General features: G+C 40.2%; 1 protein-coding gene across 1 annotated transcript in view; it reads left to right on the top strand.

Moving 5' to 3' along the window:
* The window catches only part of LOC140478622 (zonadhesin-like), a 61,696-nt gene that overhangs the window by 25,408 nt on the left and 16,735 nt on the right, over positions 1 to 19,553 (top strand). Inside the window, exons 16-20 of the mRNA XM_072571839.1 lie at positions 2,225 to 2,352; positions 2,783 to 3,054; positions 5,696 to 5,904; positions 13,012 to 13,156; positions 18,556 to 18,697. Coding sequence (XP_072427940.1) covers positions 2,225 to 2,352; positions 2,783 to 3,054; positions 5,696 to 5,904; positions 13,012 to 13,156; positions 18,556 to 18,697 — 896 coding nt within the window. The remainder of the gene's footprint in view (positions 1 to 2,224; positions 2,353 to 2,782; positions 3,055 to 5,695; positions 5,905 to 13,011; positions 13,157 to 18,555; positions 18,698 to 19,553) is intronic.

Here is a 19,553-nt window from a genome sequence, read left to right as displayed (position 1 = left end):
GGTTTTTATTGTACACTTGTAAATATAGGGCACACAGATAAATGAGATTATGGAGCACAGCTAACTCACCATGAGCAGGCTTCAGCAGTGAAGTACTTGGGGCTATGATGTTGTAGCCATGACAGAGGTGTGGATTTCACAGGGACAGGAATGGTTGCTAGATGTTCCAGGGTTTAGAACATTATAAAAGAACAGGAAGGGTGAAAAAAGAGGAGGAGGTGTAGCATTGCTATTCCAAGAGCGCATCACAGCTACAGAAACGAATGTTGTCGAGGAAGGTTTGTCTACTGAGTCAGTATGGATGGAGTTAGGAACAGCAGGGGAGCAGCTGTTTTCTACAGACCCCATAATAGCAGTAGGGAGATTGAAGAACTCATAGGCTGGCAGATTTTGGAAAAATGCAGATGTCGCAGCGTTGTTATTAAGGATGACTTCAACCTTCCCAATATTAACTGGAACCTTCTTAGTGTAGATTATATGGATGGAGTCGTTTTTGTCAGGTGTGTTCAGGAGGGTTTCCTTACTCAGTATGTAGATAGGCCGATGAGGGGAGAGGCCACATAGGATTTGGTGCTCGGCACTGAGCCAGGACATTTGTCAGATCTCGCGGTGGGAGAACACTTTGGTGACAGTGACCACAACTGCCTCACATTTACCTTAGCCTTGGAGAGGGAAAGGAGCAGTTACCAAGGGAAGATATTTAACTGGGGAAAAGCAAATTACGACGCTATCAGACAGGAGTTGGGAAGTACAGATTGGGAGCAATTGTTCCACAGGAAGGGCACAACAGACATGTGGAGACTGTTTAAGGAGCAGTTGTTGTGAGTGATGCACAAATTTGCTCCTCTGAGACAGGCAAGAAGGGGTAAGATTAAGGAACCTTGGATGACGAGAACAGAGGAGCATCTTATCAAAAGGAAGAAAGCAACTTACTTAAGTTGGAGGAAGCAAGGATCTAACACTGCTTTAGAGGATTTCAGGCTTACTAGAAAGGAGCTTAGAAATGGACTGAGGAGAGCCAGGAAGGGGCACGAAAAAGGCTTGGCAGGAAGGATTAGGGAGAACCCAAAGGCATTTTACTCATACGTGAGGAATAAGAGAATGATCAGGGAGAAGGTAGGGCTGGTCAGGAATAGCATAGGGAACTTGTGTGTGGAGTCTGAGCAGGTAGGGGAAGCCCTAAATTAGTTTTTTTGCTTTGGTTTTCACTAAGGAAAGGGACTTTGTTGTGAATGAGAACTTTGAGGAGCTGGGAAACAGGCTTGAACAGATCAAGATTGATGAAGTTGTTGTGCTGGAAATTTTGGCAAACATTAAGATTGATAAGTCCCTAGGGCCAGACCAGATTTATCTTAGGCTGCTCCGGGAAGCGAGAAAGGAGTTTGCTAAGCCACTGGCAAAATCTTTCCTTCCTCACTCTCCATGGGGGTTGTACCGGTGGATTGGAGGGAGGCGAATGTTGTTCTTCTTTTCAAGAAGGGGAATAGGGAAATCCCTGGCAATTATAGACCAGTCAGTCTTACGTCTGTGGTCAGCAATGTTTTGGAAATAATTCTGAGGGATAGGATTTATGACTATTTGGAAAAGCATAGTGTGATTAAATGCAGTCAGCATGGCTTTGTAAGGGGCAGGTCATACCTCACAAATCTTATTGAGTTCTTTGAGGAGTTGACAAGACAGGTCAATGAAGGTCAAGCAGTGGATATGGTGTATATGGACTTCAGCAAGGCATTTGATAAGATTGCTCATCATAAAGTCAGGAGGTTTGGGATACAAGGAGATTTGGCGATCTGGATTCAGAGTTCAAGCTCCACTTTTCAGTTTTTGGAATGCTTTTCCATTTATCACATAAATGCTGACAAGAAAGAACCATGAGGAATCAGGAATTTCTCCTCCTGTTCTCTCACTCCAAATGTTGGGCTTATGGCTATTGTAATGCGTCTGGGAGTGGTAAACTACAGACTTCCTGAGGAAGTACTGCAGGATTGCATGTTGGTCTACTGATCTCTGCAGCCATTTTCCCAGCATTTGGGAACTGACATTTCACAGCATTTGAAATTGGAAGGTTTGTCTTAGCTTTCCTAATGTCAGTTTTTTTAAATGAAGAAGAATTTTTGAAGATACTCTTTTTTTTTAAGCTTTGTGTTATAGTATACAGTACGCTGATCTCATGTCATCATTTCTGTATTATCACATTTGTTAATCCATCTCTCTGTTATTGTAGGTGTGTGGTTTGTGTGGTAATTACAACGGCCAAAAGGGTGATGAGTTGCTAATGCCTGATGGTCTAATTGCACCCAGTGTAACTCACTTTGGAAACAGTTGGAAGTCAGAGGAATATAGCAATGCAGGGTAGGATTTAAACCTTTATGTATCACAGAGACTCAAAAATATTTTTTCTCATTTATTATATATATTAAATAGAACAAAACTGAAATTAGTCAAAAAGCACCAACACAATCAGAAACAGATGTAAGTATAAATCAATCCTTCAGTATAAAACGGCCATTTCAAAATTTAGGATTGAAATTTTGTAACACACATATTGCTAAAAATGATGATAGACATCCTCCTTAGCAAATGATTAATGTGCTTATATCACATTTGTATCTGTCCTTCAATGGAAAAAGGAGCACATTAATTGATAAAGACATGTTAACATGTTTAAGTAAGCCACTAACATCACTTATTTGCAGACAGTTGTAATAGCATTTTGAGGACATATTGTTCAAAGCTAGAATATTTGAAATGTAATAAAAGCTGTGCTTTCTATTTTTATTAGCTGTCAACCAGACGACAACAAAAAACGAATGGCATCTCTTTGCACGCCAGAAGAGAAACTAATTATTGAGTCCCAGTGCCAAGAGCTGCTGCATGATAAATTCATACCTTGTCATCACTTTGTTAATCCATATATTTTCATCGAGAACTGTATTCAAGACATGTGCAAATATAATGCCATGATTTCAACACTCTGTGATAATTTCCAAAATTATGTTGCTGCTTGTAAGGAAGAGGAAGTAGAAATCATGTGGAGGAACAGTACTTTCTGTCGTAAGTAACTATATTGATAACAAGAGATAAAGGTGAAGTCAATGAGAGTTAAAAAACTCACATACCTATTTATACTGCTATTCAAACATATGGAACAATATAACATTGAAACAGCGTGATTCAACAAAACAGTTGATGGAGATACATAGATTCTGTTAAAACAACAAAAAATATGAGATAAACAATTCTTTTGACTTGTACTAACCATAGATTTAGCACATCACTTGGGACCGATACACTAACCCCCAGAGAAGAATCAAAATAATGGGTGGTTATATCCTCCAGCAACACAAAAATAACAATCGGTACAAGAGAATGAAGAAACTCCCTCCGTTGGGAGTTCCTGTAACCTGATTCTCAAAAGCCCAGCATAAGGTTGTCTCAGGTTGGCAAGGGGTGATTGTAAACCCAACCTGTGGGTTTAGGATAAATAAAGGCCTAGGCCATACTGGTAAGACAGTAACATAAAACAAAGGACTACAGATGCTGGAGATCTGAAACAAAAGCAGAAATTGCTGAATAAACTCAGCAGGTCTAGTAGCATCTGTGGGAAGAAAGCAGAGTTAATGTTTCAAATCCGGTGACTCTTCATCAGCATCAGTGAATTTCTCCAGCAATTTCTGTTCTTGTAACATATTTTTAAATTTTTGTTTAAAGCTTCTGGGCAGCATCAGAAAATTTCCAAGACACCAACAGTACTGTACAAGACCTAGAAATAGCCCTTACATTCTGGAGGAATTCAGTTCAGTCTTCCCCTGACTCTACATATGCTACATGACCAACAGCATGGATTACCTGTTGGTATTAACCTAACATAAGTGCAAGGATCACTGGCTTGTAAATATTTTATTACAATTATTTTTGGTAATGGCCAGAGCTCCAATTTTGCTTGTATTTTCCTCCCAGAACTGTCAACTCCAAGTTTGCATAAGATCCACTTTCAAAAAGAGGAACATCTTTTAAACTGATGTCCTCAGCTGTTTGATCAAGGTAACTGATCACACATTTCCTGAATACTCCCAAAATAAACTATTAGGCATAGTTATATATCAGTGGAAAAACTCTTAAGGGAGCTATTTTTTGCATACTATGATATATTTGCTCAATCTGCTGCTTACAGCATTTAACAGCCATTCGCAGTTCAAGATAACAATGTGCTGTGATCAGCATGTATTTGGAAATAAACCCAAGGCGGATTTATTATTTCTCATTCTAACAATAACCTAATGGTTAGCAGTGCCTCACATTATCCCATGCACTTTGTGATGATTCACAAGACTGTTGCAGGAATGGCTTAATTTCTCCTATGATCTCATTTCATGTAATAAGCAAAATTAAATAAATTAGTTCACTTCCATAAAACCACAAAGGTGTAAATCAAATAATACCTGTATGCAGTCCTTCAGTAAATAATGAGCAAAGTGCTGTCTATAATAATAGAATTTAAAGTAAAGTTGTGCAATCTCCTAATTTATTATAGTTATAGTAATTATTAAATAATATTGGAAAAAGGTCTAGGAATGTGTGTGATAAAGCATGTGTTATCAGATTTATTTTGTAATAAATGTAAGATGTAAAAAGCACTGAGATTTGAGATCTCCAGTGGCTGTGTAGCCTTTTCCATTGAATAGCTGAGCGAAACAGCTTGTGAAACTCTTAGAATGAAATTTGAACCAATGTTGACTCATTTGCCTTCTGTCAGACTGGTATTAAGAACACTAAGGTTGCATCAAATTCCAATGTTTGGGAAATTAAAATCATTGAAGGTTCATGTTGCTCATCACTGCTGCTCGGAGTGCATGAATATACATGTTGAATGGGATTGGATTTATTTGTGTTAAAAAAAACCTTCTGTGGAAAGAAGATCAATTACATTTATATTCAAGGTTCAATGTACCCTGATTACTTAAAGATCCTGAAACCATCGAGCCAGATCCTAGAAAGCAGTCAATGAGTTATTGTCTTTCAAAGAAGTCCAGGAGGAAAGAACTGGTGAGGAGATTTGAGCACTAACCTATTATACAAAGAATTGCCCATCCATCAATCTAAACATACTATACAAGGACAAGTCATTTCTTCCAAAGAAGACTTTTGTTTATTCATTCAAAGGACTTGAGCATCACTGGTTGATGAGCATTTATTTGCCATCTCTAATCTGTTGATTGTAATAAGAATACACTGGGTTTGAAAATAATGAAATTGAACTCTACTGTTACAGATATTTTTAATCAACCTGTTAAGACATGTTATGACATACCTCAGAGAGGTGAAATTTGAACTTGGATTTTCTGATTCAGAGGTTGGGCCACCACCACTGCAACATAAGCAAAGAGCTATGCCTATTCCCCTTATGCTGATATTTGAGCCTTAACAATGTTCCTGCTCAGTATTTAACTGGAGTATTTTCATGTAACATGAGGCAAACATAGTAGCCACTACACTACAAAATCAAGGCAACTCTACTGTTGTAAGGTTAAATAAATGCCTGTGCATCTGAAATTGTTTCGTTTGTCTTCCTACTTGGTGCAGCTTATACTGAACAAATCCTAGTGATTATTGTAATTAACGTAAATTATTTTTGCCTTTATCCTTCCACCTATCTTGAATTGATTGCATGGAAATATTTATATTGCTTTTGCAGCTCAGTATTGTCCACCAAACAGTTACTATACGACCTGTGCTCCAGCTTGTCCTCCTACATGCAATAATATCTATGCAGGACCCAGCTGTGATAAGTCTTCTGTGTGCATGGAAGGATGTGTATGTAACAATGGCTTCGTATTCAGTGATGACAGCTGTATTTCAATCAGTGAATGTGGCTGCAGAGACAAAAACGATCATTACCATCGTGTGAGTATATTAAAAAAATTGAATCTCTTTCTGGAAATATTACATATTTTGTCAAGCAGGTTACGCATGTTCTTTGATTAAAGGTGTCTCGGCTTCATGTAGCACTCCTATATCTGAATCAGAGATTATGAGTTCAATCTTGTCGCAGAGACTTGAATGTATATCGAGGTCAATATTTGTTGGAGCACTGAGAATCTACAAAACTAAGCTTTTTAATGTGGATATGAAGTATCACATTATACTATTTAAAAAACAACAGGCTGTTTCCTGGCCCATGTTTATCCTTAAAACAACAAGTGAAGCATCTGTTCTGAAAAAGGCATATTTGAAATGTTGGGCTGAATTTTCCCAAGAATTGGACAAGTATCAATTTTGACAAATTTCATGGAGATTTTATCTTCATGAGCCTTTCACATCTCATTACCTATGCACCATGTCCCAATGGTGCCATGCTCATCATATCCTTCCTCCCACTGCAGGCAGAAGAATTCACCACTGCTGGGTCTTCCTAGGATTCCTGGTGTCAACATAATTTTTGAAGTCCAGCCATGTAAGCACTAGCTATCCAGAGCTGTCTGGACAGTTGCTGATCAATTTTTGCATTATATTTCAAAAATATACTTTATTCATAAAAATATATTTGCATATTTACATAGACACAAATGCAGTTCCGTTCTGTACAGTAGCATATAAAGAAAGCAAACAAACAATTTGAATTTATCCAAATAAACCAAAGACACTTCTTACATATATAAGAATAAATCCGCATGCATTTGAAGCACTAGGATAGTCCAATAACTGAACAGACCCCCCTTTAACTTAGGTTGGAAGACCTCAAACGGTGGTCTTTTCCCACTGTGCTGTGGCAGCAGGTGACCCAAGCTTTAGTGTAATCCTGGACTTTGGAATGTGCCAGTCTGCAACACTCAGTCAGTGTCAACTCCTTGTTCTGAAAGGACACCAAGTTTCGGGAAGATCACAGAACGTTTTTCACAAAGAGTATGGCCTGATCAATTGTCCCAGACATGTTGGAGAAAGGGAAATTGGCATTCCACTTTGTCAGCAGGGACCTGATAGTCCTGGTTAAGGCAGGGCTTCCTAGTGAGCATGTCCTGGATGTTGGTGAATGGTTTCCGAGATAGAGAGCTGGAGGAGTAGGAAGCAGGCTGGAGTCACCAGGTTACCAATCTGACTTTCATATCAGCAATTGTTGCCATCTAGTTGCGGCACAGTGGGTGGAAGACTTGGAAATTGCATATCAATGAGATGAGATTATTTTATAATGAGATGTTAATGCATGCTAAAACATGACATAGGCCTTTCACCAGTTACTAGCAGAATCTTGACCTGATGTTCAAAACTTGGTTGGAAAATGGGACTTCTTACTGTCCGTTTTGGAATTGCCTTGATGTTGATCTCACATGGTTTTCCTTCATTTCTCAGGAATGACCATGCCATTCACTGGCTGGGAAAATTCAGCCAATTGTCTCAGTTTCTCTCCACAGATGCTGTTAGACCTTTTGAATATTTCCTACAGTTTCCTTTATTATTATTACTAAAGCGCTATCTTGTCATCTGTATCTCATCACAGTTTGTACAACTTTACAGTGGCTCTAAAAGCATTTTGGAATGTTGTAACATACTTACCACCCACCTATTTTGCCATCAGCCTCTGCATCCAAAGGATTGTGGGCTGCCATTTCCATCACTTCCATGCCATGACCAGACTCACATTCCCCTCTCTTTCCTTGTCATCATTCTGCAGGGACCATTCCCTCTGGGACACTCCGGTGCATTCCTTCTTCTTTCCCAACACCTCCTCACATCTTCACAGCACCTTCCCATGCAATTGCAGATGATGTAATACCTGCCTGTTTATCTCCACCCTCCTCACTATCCAAGGTCCCAGACACACCTTCCAGATGAACCAGCAATTTACCTGTACTTCCTTCAATCTTGCCCACTGTATTTGCTGTACACAGTGTCGTCTCCTCTACATTATGGAGACAACACACAAAGGTTCCAACTTTGCAGAATACCTGAGTTCTGTCTGCAAAATTAACCCCCTGCTGTAATTGCCTGCCATTTCAACACACGACCGTGCTCCCACATCAACATTTCTGTCGCAGGCTTGCTGCAGTGTTCCAGCAAGACTTGGTGCAAGCTCAAAGAACAACATCTTATTTTTCACTTGGGGACCCTGCAGCCTCGAGGACTCATCATCGAATTCAATAACTTTAGAGCCTGATTCCATCCTTCCATGCTTTTTACCAACCCCATACTCCATCCTGTTTTGATGTGAGTTGCTTTTAACACCGTCATCCATACTCACCTACTCCTAGGCCTATTATTACATTACATGGGTTGCTTTTCAGTACAAATCACCAATTCTCTCCCATTCTTAGTTCTTATTACTTAATCAGCTTTTCTGCAGCCAGCAATCTTCATAAGTTTTTACTTTTATGGACACAAATAGCCACAGCTGCAGTATATATTTCATGTGATATTTATTAAAACGTCTTCAGCGGGCATCTGCACCTCTTGTTGCACTCTTTCCTAAATCAGTAGCCCCCATTTCTGAAAATGTGTCTGTCAGTCTCTCAGGGCTGGAAAGCACCCTTTTGACCCTCAAATCCAGGGAGGCTATTACTGTCCTTTAGTGAATGGTGAGCATACTCTCTGGCCACTGATGAGCCAACTTTTCAATAAATCACATTGGGTCTCTCATGGGATCAGGACTCAGAAATTGTCTAATTGATGTCCTTACCCCAAAACCTTACCCTCTAGTTTGGGGCCAAAAGCATGGCCACTGATCTAATGCTTCCACTCGCACAGACATGGAGTTGAAATAATTTAAATGCTTCTTCAAACAGAGAACATCTCCACTAATTATATTGAAAATAGGGAAGGGCTTGTGAGAAAGTTATCTGAATAATCATGGATCATTTTAATTTTAATATAGACTGGAAAAATCAGGTTGGAGAAAGTGACCTAGATGATGAGTTGATGGAATGTTTTAGGACAGTTTTCTGGAGTAGCGTATTCTAAATCCAAATCTGAATGCAGGCAAAAACTAGATGTGGTACTGTCAATGAGGCTGGATTAATGAATGACCTCATTGGTAAGGCACCCCTAGGGATTAGTGATCATATCATGATTGAATCTCATATCAGGTTTGATTGAAACAAATGTGAGTTTAAAACTAGTGTTTTAAATGTAGAAGAAACAGCAATTATGACAGCATGATGGCAGAGCTGATTAAAGTTATCTGGCAAACTAGCTTCAGTGATAGATTAATGGATGTACAATGACAATTATTTCTGGAGACATGTCAGAATACTCAGAAAAGACCTATTTCAATGAGAGAAAAAGGCTCGGGAGGAAGCTCCATTCAAAGCTAGTTACCTAGAGAGGTTAAAGACAACATCATATTTACAGAAAAGCGATATAGTTCAGTAACAATGAATGATAGGTCAGACAATTGGGCATAAATAGTGAACAGCAAATAATGACAATATTTTATAGGGAGGGAGAAATTAGAACACAAAAGATCTCGCTAGAAATAGTAACACAGGTAATAATGTTTCTACAGGGATTGAAAATTGAAACAAATGTGTATAACAAGAGTCCAGAGACTGTATGTTCCTGTTAGAGTGAAGGGCAAGACTGGTAGGTGTAGGGGATGACTATTCAGAGAAATTGGGGTTTTGATCAAGAATACAAAGGAAGCCTACGTCAGACATAGGCAGCAGAAATCGAGTGATTCCCTGGAAGAATATAAAGGTAGTAGGAGTATGCTTAAGAAGGAAATCAGGAGAGCAAAATAGGAACATGAGATAGTTTTGGCAAACAGGGTTAAGGAGAATCCAAAGGGATTCTACAAATACATTCAGGACAAAAGGGTAACTCGGGTGAGATAAGGGCCCCTTAAAGATCAGCAAAGTCCCCTATGTGCAGAAACGCAGGAGATGAGAAAAATACTAAATGCATATTTTGTATCAGTGTTTACTGTGGAGAAGATATAGAAGGTAGAAAATAAGGGGAAATAAATATCGATCTCTTGAAAAATGTTTGTATTACAGAGTAGGAGGTGCTGGATGCATAAAGGTGGATAAATCCCTGGGATCTGATCAGGTGTACCTTAGAACTCTGTGGGAAGCTAGGGAAGTGATTGGAGCCCCCAAGTTCCCTCTGTATTTCAGTGCTCCTAAAGGTCCTGCTTTCACTGTATCTTTCCTCTTGCATTTGACCTACCAAAATACATCAATTTACACTTGTCGAGAATAAACTCCAACTGCCATTTCTCTGCCCAACTTTCTAACTGTCCTGCAGTATCCCTTGGTAACCTTTGTCACTATCACGACTCCACCAATTTTTGTGTCATTTGCAAAATTATTAATCAGACCACCTATATTTTCATCCAAAACATTTACATGTGTTACAAACAATAGGTCCCTGTTCTAATCCATGTGGAACACCACTGGTCATAACCCACCAGTTAGAAAAACACCCCTCCGCAACTACCCTCTGTCTGTCATGACCAAGCTAATTTTATATCCAACTTACCAACTCACAGTGGATCCCAGTGGACTTAATCTTCAAAATCAACCTATTAGGAGGAACCTTTTCAAATGCCTGGATCAGTCTACCATGAGGGATCTTGTCAAATTTAAATGGAAAGAGATAGTAGAAATCTATGGTACAGAGGTAGATTTTCTGGTAAATGAATCACAAAAGGTTGTTATGCAAAGTAAGTGATTAAGAAAGCAAGTGGAATGTTGTTATTTTTTGTCAGGGAAGTGGAATATAAAAATAAATGTTTTGCTATTGTTCTATAATGTATGAGTGAGACCACATCTGGAGTACAGTGTATAGGATTGGTCTACATGTTTAAGAAAGGATACAAATGTACTAGAGGCACTTCAGAGGAGGTTCACTTAATTGGCACAGGGGCCAGGAGGAAATTATCTCATGAAGAAAGATTAGATTGACAGGATCTGCAGCCATCCGAGTTTAGAAGAATGAAAGCTGTTATAGTGAAATGTTTAAGATCTCTATATGTCTACTTGACAGTATGAATGTTAAGGGGGAGACTAGAGTTAGGGGACACAGTCAAAGGGTTTGCCATTTAAGGTGGAGATGAGGAGAATTGTTTTCTCAGATTATGAGTCTTCCCTGGAGATCAATAGGGGCAAAATGATTGAATATTTTTAACACTGAGCTAGATAAGCTCTTTACTGGCAAGGCTGCCAAAGGGTATTGGGCATAATCAAGAATGTAGATTTCAGGTCATGGTCTGGTCACCTATGATATCAGTAAATGATAGAGAAGGCTCAAGGAGCCAAGTGGTTGAAATCAGTACTGCTTCTATACTGTATAATCATATGTCAAGATTTTAAATAATCCTCACATTTAATAGTCAAATAGAGTTACAGCCACTTTAAAGGTCAGGCTTATGTTACAACGGTGAAACTGAAGCAGAAAGGTCAAATATTGTATGGATTGAACAACATAAATTTGATCACTGATTTGATTGCTGTTCCAACTTACTGTAGATTAAAGTGGTTTCATGATTTGAACCAAAGTCTCTTTCACTCAATGGTAGCTCAATGCACCTGTAAAGATCCTGAGGAGAAACACATTGAGAACTATGTGAATAACTGGTGCAGATCACAAGGGGATGCTGTTGTTCCATTGATTGGTTACAAACAGGTACAGGATAGATTGTGTCAACTCCTATAACTGTGAGGGAAAGACTAGTATTATTGTTTTTGAGAAGATCCCTTCAGCATAGAACATAGAACAGTACAGCACAGAACAGGCCCTTCAGCCCACAATGTTGTGCCGACCACTGATCCTCATGTATGCACCCTCAAATTTCTGTGTCAGACCCTTTAAATAAGCAAGGAGTCACCTATTGAATATTGGAGATAACAGCACCTTCCTCCCCCTTACCCAACAGCATATTTAGAGGTGATGGAACTCATAAAATAAAGTGTCAATCATCTCCACTGTGACTTTTCATCTCACTAAGGCAGCTGGTGGACTCAGGACTGCTTAGAGTCCCAGTAGCCCCAGGATTGAGTGGTGACCACTGCTGGGGCTATAAAGCTGCTAATTGATCAAATTGTCTGGAAGCAATCTAGGACAGGACTTCCGGTCCCTGTATGACAGACGTCCCTTTTGTGACAAATTAAAATATCTGGTTGGCATGTGCCAATGCAACCTTTGGTGGGAAGAAGGAGCAGAGTCAAATCCACTTATTCTTTTCTGAGATCACAGCAGGTCACTGCATCCAAGGAGCAGGAGAATTGATGTTTCGGGCATAAGCCCTTCATCAGGAATCCTGCTACGTGGATGCTGCCTGACCTGCTGTGCTTTTCCAGCACTACACTCTCAACTCTAATCTCCAGCATCTGCAGTCCTCAGTTTCTCCTGTGATAAATTAGAGACAACTTGCCTTGTTTAAGATTTAAACAAGCCTGACAGTTAATTGTCATTCATGATTAACTGTTGTATTCTCGATGGTAATGCCTCAAGCGAATTCCATTTGCCAACCAGTCAGATGTGGTGCAGTATAAACATTGGTTTTTTCCCTTGGATTAGTATTCTTGTGAATTATCCTGATGAGAGAAAGACAAAAATTCTCAACAAAATGTGTCTTTTTCAGCAGGTTCTGAATGACCAAATGACTAGTTCTTGTGTTCTTATATATTTTAAATGCTGATAGATCTACTGTATGTTTTAGGTTTTTTTAACTTGTTCATGCAATTGAGTGATTTTTAGTGAAAATATTGTAAAACACCAAATACAAACATAAGGTAAGGTAAAGTCCCCAAAGTCTCAAAAGACAACAGGGCTAATCCTCTAATTACAGTGAGATGACCGTTGGTGGTTTAACCTGAGGGTCACCATGCCTTCAGGCGATGGGGAAGGTTGAAAACATGGGTCCTTCATAGTAACCTCACTCGGTGCAGAAAATGAACATAGTGTTGGCATTACTCTGCAATACAAACCAGCTGCCTAACAAACTACACTAAATGTGCACACTTGTTTATATAGATATGTCTATGTAGTTCTAATAACATTCATGTGTAACTCTTTCAGATTGGAGAGACTTGGCTGACCCAACATTGTGCCCAAAAGTGTAGCTGTAGAAAAGATGGTGAGATAAACTGTGCAGACTATGGTTGTAGACGTAATGAGTACTGCAGTCTGAAGAGAAATGGCCAGTATATCTGCAAATCCACTGGTGTGTAACTGAATGTGGTAACTACTTTCAAATATATGAACATTTGACTGATTTTTTTTTGACAAAACTGGTTTGTGAAATGTCTCTCCTACAATTTCCTGAAAGAAGTGAGCATGTTTGTGAGTAAAACAGCTGTCCCAATTCTACATTGTCATCTTCCATTGGCCAGTGTTTGCAATTAAGAGATATAGACATTATTTTGTACACTCTATAAATTTTTAATGTACTTTACACTCCTAATTCTTTGCCTCTGAAGGTACGAACTTACACTTTTGTTTTGATTAACAATACTGAACACCCTCTTAACCTTGCTCAAGAGTCCTTTGCCACTGAAGAGAATTGGGAAGATAATTACTGTTGAGTGCATCACAGATAAGTGGGATGCTATCTTTATTTGACCATTTAGTTTGTGTTAAGGGCCACTTGATGGTAATCAGAAATGTATTGACATCATCACCCTCTTACCTGTTCTCAACATTTTTTTCACTTTGTTTCAACTTCTGTAGAAACTAATGCAATTTAAAAAGCTATTCAAATTTCCATTTACTAGCTGAAAGAATGATACAATAATATTTCATGTTTTAAAAGGCTTGCTGTAACAAGCCTGAAGAAGGGCTTTTGTCCGAAACGTCGATTTTCCTGCTCCTTGGATGCTGTCTGACCTGCTGTGCTTTTCCAGCACCACTCTAATCTTGCTGTAACAAATGACTAGTCAACGTGAATTAAACACTAATTTGTTTTGTATAGTTTAAACTGCAGACAGGAGTATTTCACTTTTATGCTTAGCACGCATTACACTCTACACAGAATTACAATTCTTTTAGAAACATTGAAACAAGGAACAAAAGTAGCCCATTCAGCCCTTCAGGCCAATAACACAAAGCTGTTGGATAGATTCCTCATGTTGCAGGATCATGAGGCCTTAACCTGGCAACAGACCAAAGTACCCGCAATGGTTTCTTCAAGGATTGTGATTGGGTGGACGGGTTGGACTGATGGCTCTGTTTCCATGTTGTACATCTCTATGACTCTATGAATGAGGAAGAATTGCCAAAAGTCAGAAGATGCATTCTCATAAAACTGGTTTTGGGAAGTTGCAGAGGGTGTTGTCTGTGCATCATGTGTGTGAATCCTCACTTTTATGCATTTTGTAATGCTGTTTTCTGAATATAATAAGACTATATTTCTTGACTCTGTAAAATTGGTACTCAGATAATTGTACCTAAAATGGCACCAGTAAAAGGCAACCATTGTAAAATCTTTTCATTGGAGTACAAGTGACAATAAAGGATATTCTATTCTGAATGTTAACTGTAGAAGAACATCATGTGCTCCTAACACAATCTGCACCACCATAGGTCTCATCAGAGGATGCTACCAATGTAAGAACATATGTCGTCCATTAATTCACACTAACTAATGCTCAGCAGAATTTAAAAATTTCTCCTTTGTGAACCGACAATCTACACAAAAGATAGGGAATGGGGAAGACATAAAACATGTGACTTATCCACCACCACCACCACCAATTTACAGCCCGGTGTTAAAAGAAACAACTTACCTCTCACAATTTCTCTACAGGGGTGATTGTGCACCAGATGCTCAGCATGAATAGACCTTCATGAGAAAACTTTGGGCAAAATTGATTGACATTCCATGAATGAAAATCAAAATTACTTTAATGTGTATTTATATGGAGAGCTGGAGAAATAATTGAGGAATATGGGGAATGAAGGGAAAGTTGAGATCAGCCACACTCATATCAAGGGGCAGCACATGCATAAGGCTCCACATGGTCCCTTCCACCCTTACAAAATTGCAACCTCAATTACTACCCATATCCATCTGCTTCTGTAACAGTCAACTATGTCTATCTCCCTTCCATCTGCTCTATTCCAATGTTGTTTGTCCCTCATGCTTTTCATATTCGCCTACATTCTATCCCACACCAAATCCCATCACCCAGTTCTAGCTGTTGACTACGCAGTTCTAAGTTTCATGGTCATGTGTATCATCAACATATTCTCATCCTTGGCTCAGTCTCAGCATCTTTCAAAATTGTCATCATTCCCTCCTCAAAAAGTGACTCTCACCCTTCAATCCTCTTCAAACACTGCCTAATCTTTAATCTCTGTTACAACATACTGCCACCTACCAGACCCTTCCACTTTTCTGGTCGTCCTTCTGTTACGAGATATCAATCACTCTGTAAAACATTCTGAACCATCTCCTTGGAAGAGTGAAATTGAAGTTTCCAAGGCTGAAACTTAACATCTGGGCAATTGTTTGCTTAATTTCCTTGATAGCTATACTGCAATAGTCACCTTATTATACTCTCTTGGTAATGTTTGGTTTCCTTGCTTCCAAGTAACAAGTTAAATTGTTTTAACAAGGGGTTTTTGAATGAGGGTCTGATGCTGCCCTCCCAGCTAGGCATGACACTAATAGGAGGTGCATTGTTGAAAATTGCAGAAATATAGGTTGAATATTACAGACTGGATGAACACAGTTTCTTATAAGTCGTTTCTCTTAGCTGTCACTCCAAATGGAGTCATTCCAAGAGTTCACTGCAAATCTCATATCACCCTTTTAAGATCTGATTTTTGTGAAGTAAATGCAGTCTCCATTGTGGAAACTCACACACTAAACAGAGTCACACTGCTGGCGTTCCAGTCATTCATACGCTGACATCCCATGGTCACAGCTGGTTCATTGTACTTAAGCAGATCCTACTGGATTAGGTTGCATTAAGCTATTTGAAATTTGTCCATTAGCCAGTAGGGCTCGAATTGAGATTTTCCGGGGTTTTAACTCCACAGGCACTTTTGTGAGCCGTTTGTCCTTATTTCTCTACACAGCATGTTGCATCTAATTTACTGAGGCAGAAATCTAGATGGAGGGAGGAGGAGAAACAGTCATCCCGAACTAAAACAATCCCAGACAAATAGTTCCATTTCATACCCTACGCTCACCTCCCCTCTCAGAAGTAACAGATAAAGCCGAAAAGATCTCTAGGAATAAGATCTAGCCAGATACTGGAAAGGCATAAAGGGCATATGTTCGGTTAATGTGTTTGAGCAGCAAGGATCAGTGCTCATAGTCACAGAGAAAGATCAGGCAGAAATAATTGGAGCTGTGAAAGGAAGACATATCATTTCAAAATCAATCAAAGAATACCACACTTCCCCTTAGATGAGTGGAATGTTGGAGAAGCTTTGAGTAAAAGAGCACTTTTCATATACACTTTGATTATTCACAACATCTCAGCATTTTGGACAGCAATTTGGAAGATCACAAAAGACCTAACTTGTGGTATAATATCTACAGATTTAATTCTTGCTTAGTGAACCTACTGGCTAGATATAAAGAAATTATGGGCTGAAAATTAGGTCTTGATTTTGTTGCACAATTATTCATCCCAATAATATAGTTGAATTACAATTGTTCCCTAAAATTGAAAGGATAAAGATGCAAGATCCAAGCCAATCTGCTTGGAACTGGAGAAGTACCAGACAAGAGAGAGTAAATGTACAGAGCCCACAAGAAAGCAATATTCTGAGCAAAATTTGAATCTAATTCAGGTAGGTTCCTCAGGCAGCCTAATCATTTATCACACCTGCAGCATCTCAACCAATGAACCACATTCATCTATGACTTGCATCTATCTTGCACATTCCACTTTGCCAACCTCATCAATGTATGTCCCTAGGCAAAAGTGAGGACTGCAGGTGCTGGAAACCAGAGTTTAGATCAGAGTGGTGCTAGAAAAGTACAGCAGGTCAGGCAGCATCCGAGGAGCAGGAAAATCGACGTTTCGGGCAAAAGCCTTTCAACTGGAATAGAGGCAGGAAGCCTACAGGGTGGAGAGATAAATGGGGCGGAGGGGATGCTGGGGAGAAGGTAGCAAAGAGTACATTAGGTGAAAGGGGGGGTGGGGATGGAAGTGATAGGTCAAAGGGGAGGGTGGAGCAGATAGGTGGGAAGGGAGATTTGTAGGTAGGACAGGTCATGAGGACAGAGTTGAGCTGGAAGGTTGGAACTGAGGTAAGGTGGGGGGAGGGAAAATGAGGAAACTGGTGATGTCCACATTGATGCCCTGGGGTTGAAGTGTTCTGAGGCAGAAGATGAGGCATTCTTCCTCCAGGCGTCAGGTGGTGAAGGAGCGACGGTGAAGGAGGCCCAGGACCTGCATGTCCTCAGCAGAGTGGGAGGGGGATTTGAAATGTTGGGCAAAGGAGCGGTGCGGTTGATTGGTGCGGGTGTCCTGGAGATGTTCCCTAAAGCGCTGTACGAGGAGGCGTCCAGTCTCCCCAATGTAGAGGAGACTGCATCGGGAGCAACAGATACAATAAATGACATTGGAGGATGTGCAGGTGAAACTTTGATGGATGTGGAAGGCTCCTTTGGGGCCTTGGATGGTGGTGAGGGAGGAGGTGTGGGCGCAGGTTTTGCAACTCCTGCAGTGGCAAGGCAGGGTGCCAGGATGGGAGGGTGGTTTGTTGGGGGGCGTGGACCTGACCAGGTAGTCACGGAGGGAACGGTCTGCAGAAAGGGGTGGGGAGGGAAATATATCTCTGGTAGTGGGGTCCGTTTGGAGGTGGTGGAAATGTCGGTGGATGATATGGTTAATTCAAAGGTGGGGTAGGGTGGAAAGTGAGGACCAGAGGGTTCTGTCCTTGTACCTCTAAACTTCACATTAACCATATCATCTGCCGACATTTCCAACCTTCCAGCTCAGCACTGTCCTCATGACCTGTCCTACCTGCCAATCTTCCTTTCCGCCAATCTTCCTTTCCACCTATCTGCTCCACCCTCCCCTCTGACCTATCACCTCCATCCCCACCCCATTCACCTATTGTAATCTTTGCTAGCTTCTTCTCAGCCCTCCCTCCCCCCTCCCCCCCCCCCCCACCCCACCTTGTCCCAGCCCTCGTTTACCTCTCCACCCTCTATTCCTGATGAAGGGCTTTTTGCCCGAAACATCGATTTTCCTGCTCCTCAGATGCTGCCTGACCTGCTGTGCTTTTCCAGCACCACTCTGATCTAATGTGTATCCCTAAACTATTGCTTTAAGGAGTATTAATTGAACAGAGGGCAACTTCACTTAACCTGAAATAAATAATAAGTGTAAATTGTAAGACTAAACATGAGCTAAATTTTCTAATAAGTGTTCCCATCAGCTACTATTCTGCACTCAGAATGTGAACTTACAAAAATTAGCCTAAAACTTTTAATGTTAATGTGATTAAGCTTCTTAAAACAATAGCTAGTTATGAGAACTTTTAGCCTTTGATGCCTTTTAAAACAGCACTTAATAGAGTGCTGCCAAAGAAGAAAAGAAGATATAATTACTCTTGTGTGAATACATTTTAATGTTATTCATTTCTGTTGTCATGTAGCTGGCCCCTGTCACAACAATCCATGTGAAAATGGAGGCACTTGTCAGGAGGTAACTAATGAAGCAGATGGTTCTCAGATCTTCCAATGCAATTGCCCAATAACCCATAAAGGACCTCATTGTGAGGAAGAAAACTCTGAATGGTAAGAGGTTCATGTTTCATAGAGCACAGAGACTGGTTTAAGTACTGATATAAAATCATACAGCAGGTACAGCACACAAGGTGGCCACTTGGTGGTTTTCAGCATCTGCAGTCATTGTTTTTACCTTGTTGATTTTAACCCTACTGCGAATCCTCTTGCAAGGATGCCTGCCTTGAAGAAGTTTTCCTCCTCTCTCTACAAGAATCTCAGGGAGTCCCTCTCCCACTGCAACTCCCAGGTCATTTCCTCTGCTCTGATCACCTTCATCTCCTCCCCCACTCACCCATTGTACTCTATGCTACTCTCTCCCCACCCCCACCCTCCTCTAGCTTATCTCTCCATGCTTCAGGCTCACTGCCTTTATTCCTGATGAAGGGCTTTTGCCCGAAACGTCGATTTTGCTGCTCGTTGGATGCTGCCTGAACTGCTGTGCTCTTCCAGCACCACTAATCCAGTATTTGGTTTGTGCCCACTCTCCACAATAACAGCTCAGATCATTCTTTTTTTACAGGCTTGCAGTTAATTCCTCTTCAGGTAATTATCCAATTCCACTTCGAAATCATGAATGAACCTACACACTGTTCGGCAAAGCATTCCTGATCCTGGTCATTCATGATTGTGGAGCAGTTTATATGTCAGTAAACTGTGATTTAAATTGCTATTGACTAAATGAATAACTAACAGAAAAATTAAAATGGAAGTAATGAATGGCTGTAAGCTTTTTCCATTCCAAGTAACCAGGTCAGCTTGCCTCAGTTGGTGGTACTTTTTTTAAATCAGAAGATTATGGTTTAAGCTCCACACCAGGACTTGAGCCAATTGAGCTAACTGGATGTCAATAAAATGAAGTGCAATC

Source organism: Chiloscyllium punctatum, chromosome 6, assembly GCF_047496795.1.
Source record: "Chiloscyllium punctatum isolate Juve2018m chromosome 6, sChiPun1.3, whole genome shotgun sequence".
Lineage (NCBI taxonomy): Eukaryota > Metazoa > Chordata > Chondrichthyes > Orectolobiformes > Hemiscylliidae > Chiloscyllium > Chiloscyllium punctatum.
The sequence above is the reverse complement of the archived record's forward strand: the minus strand, read 5'-3'. Positions and strand labels throughout refer to the sequence as shown.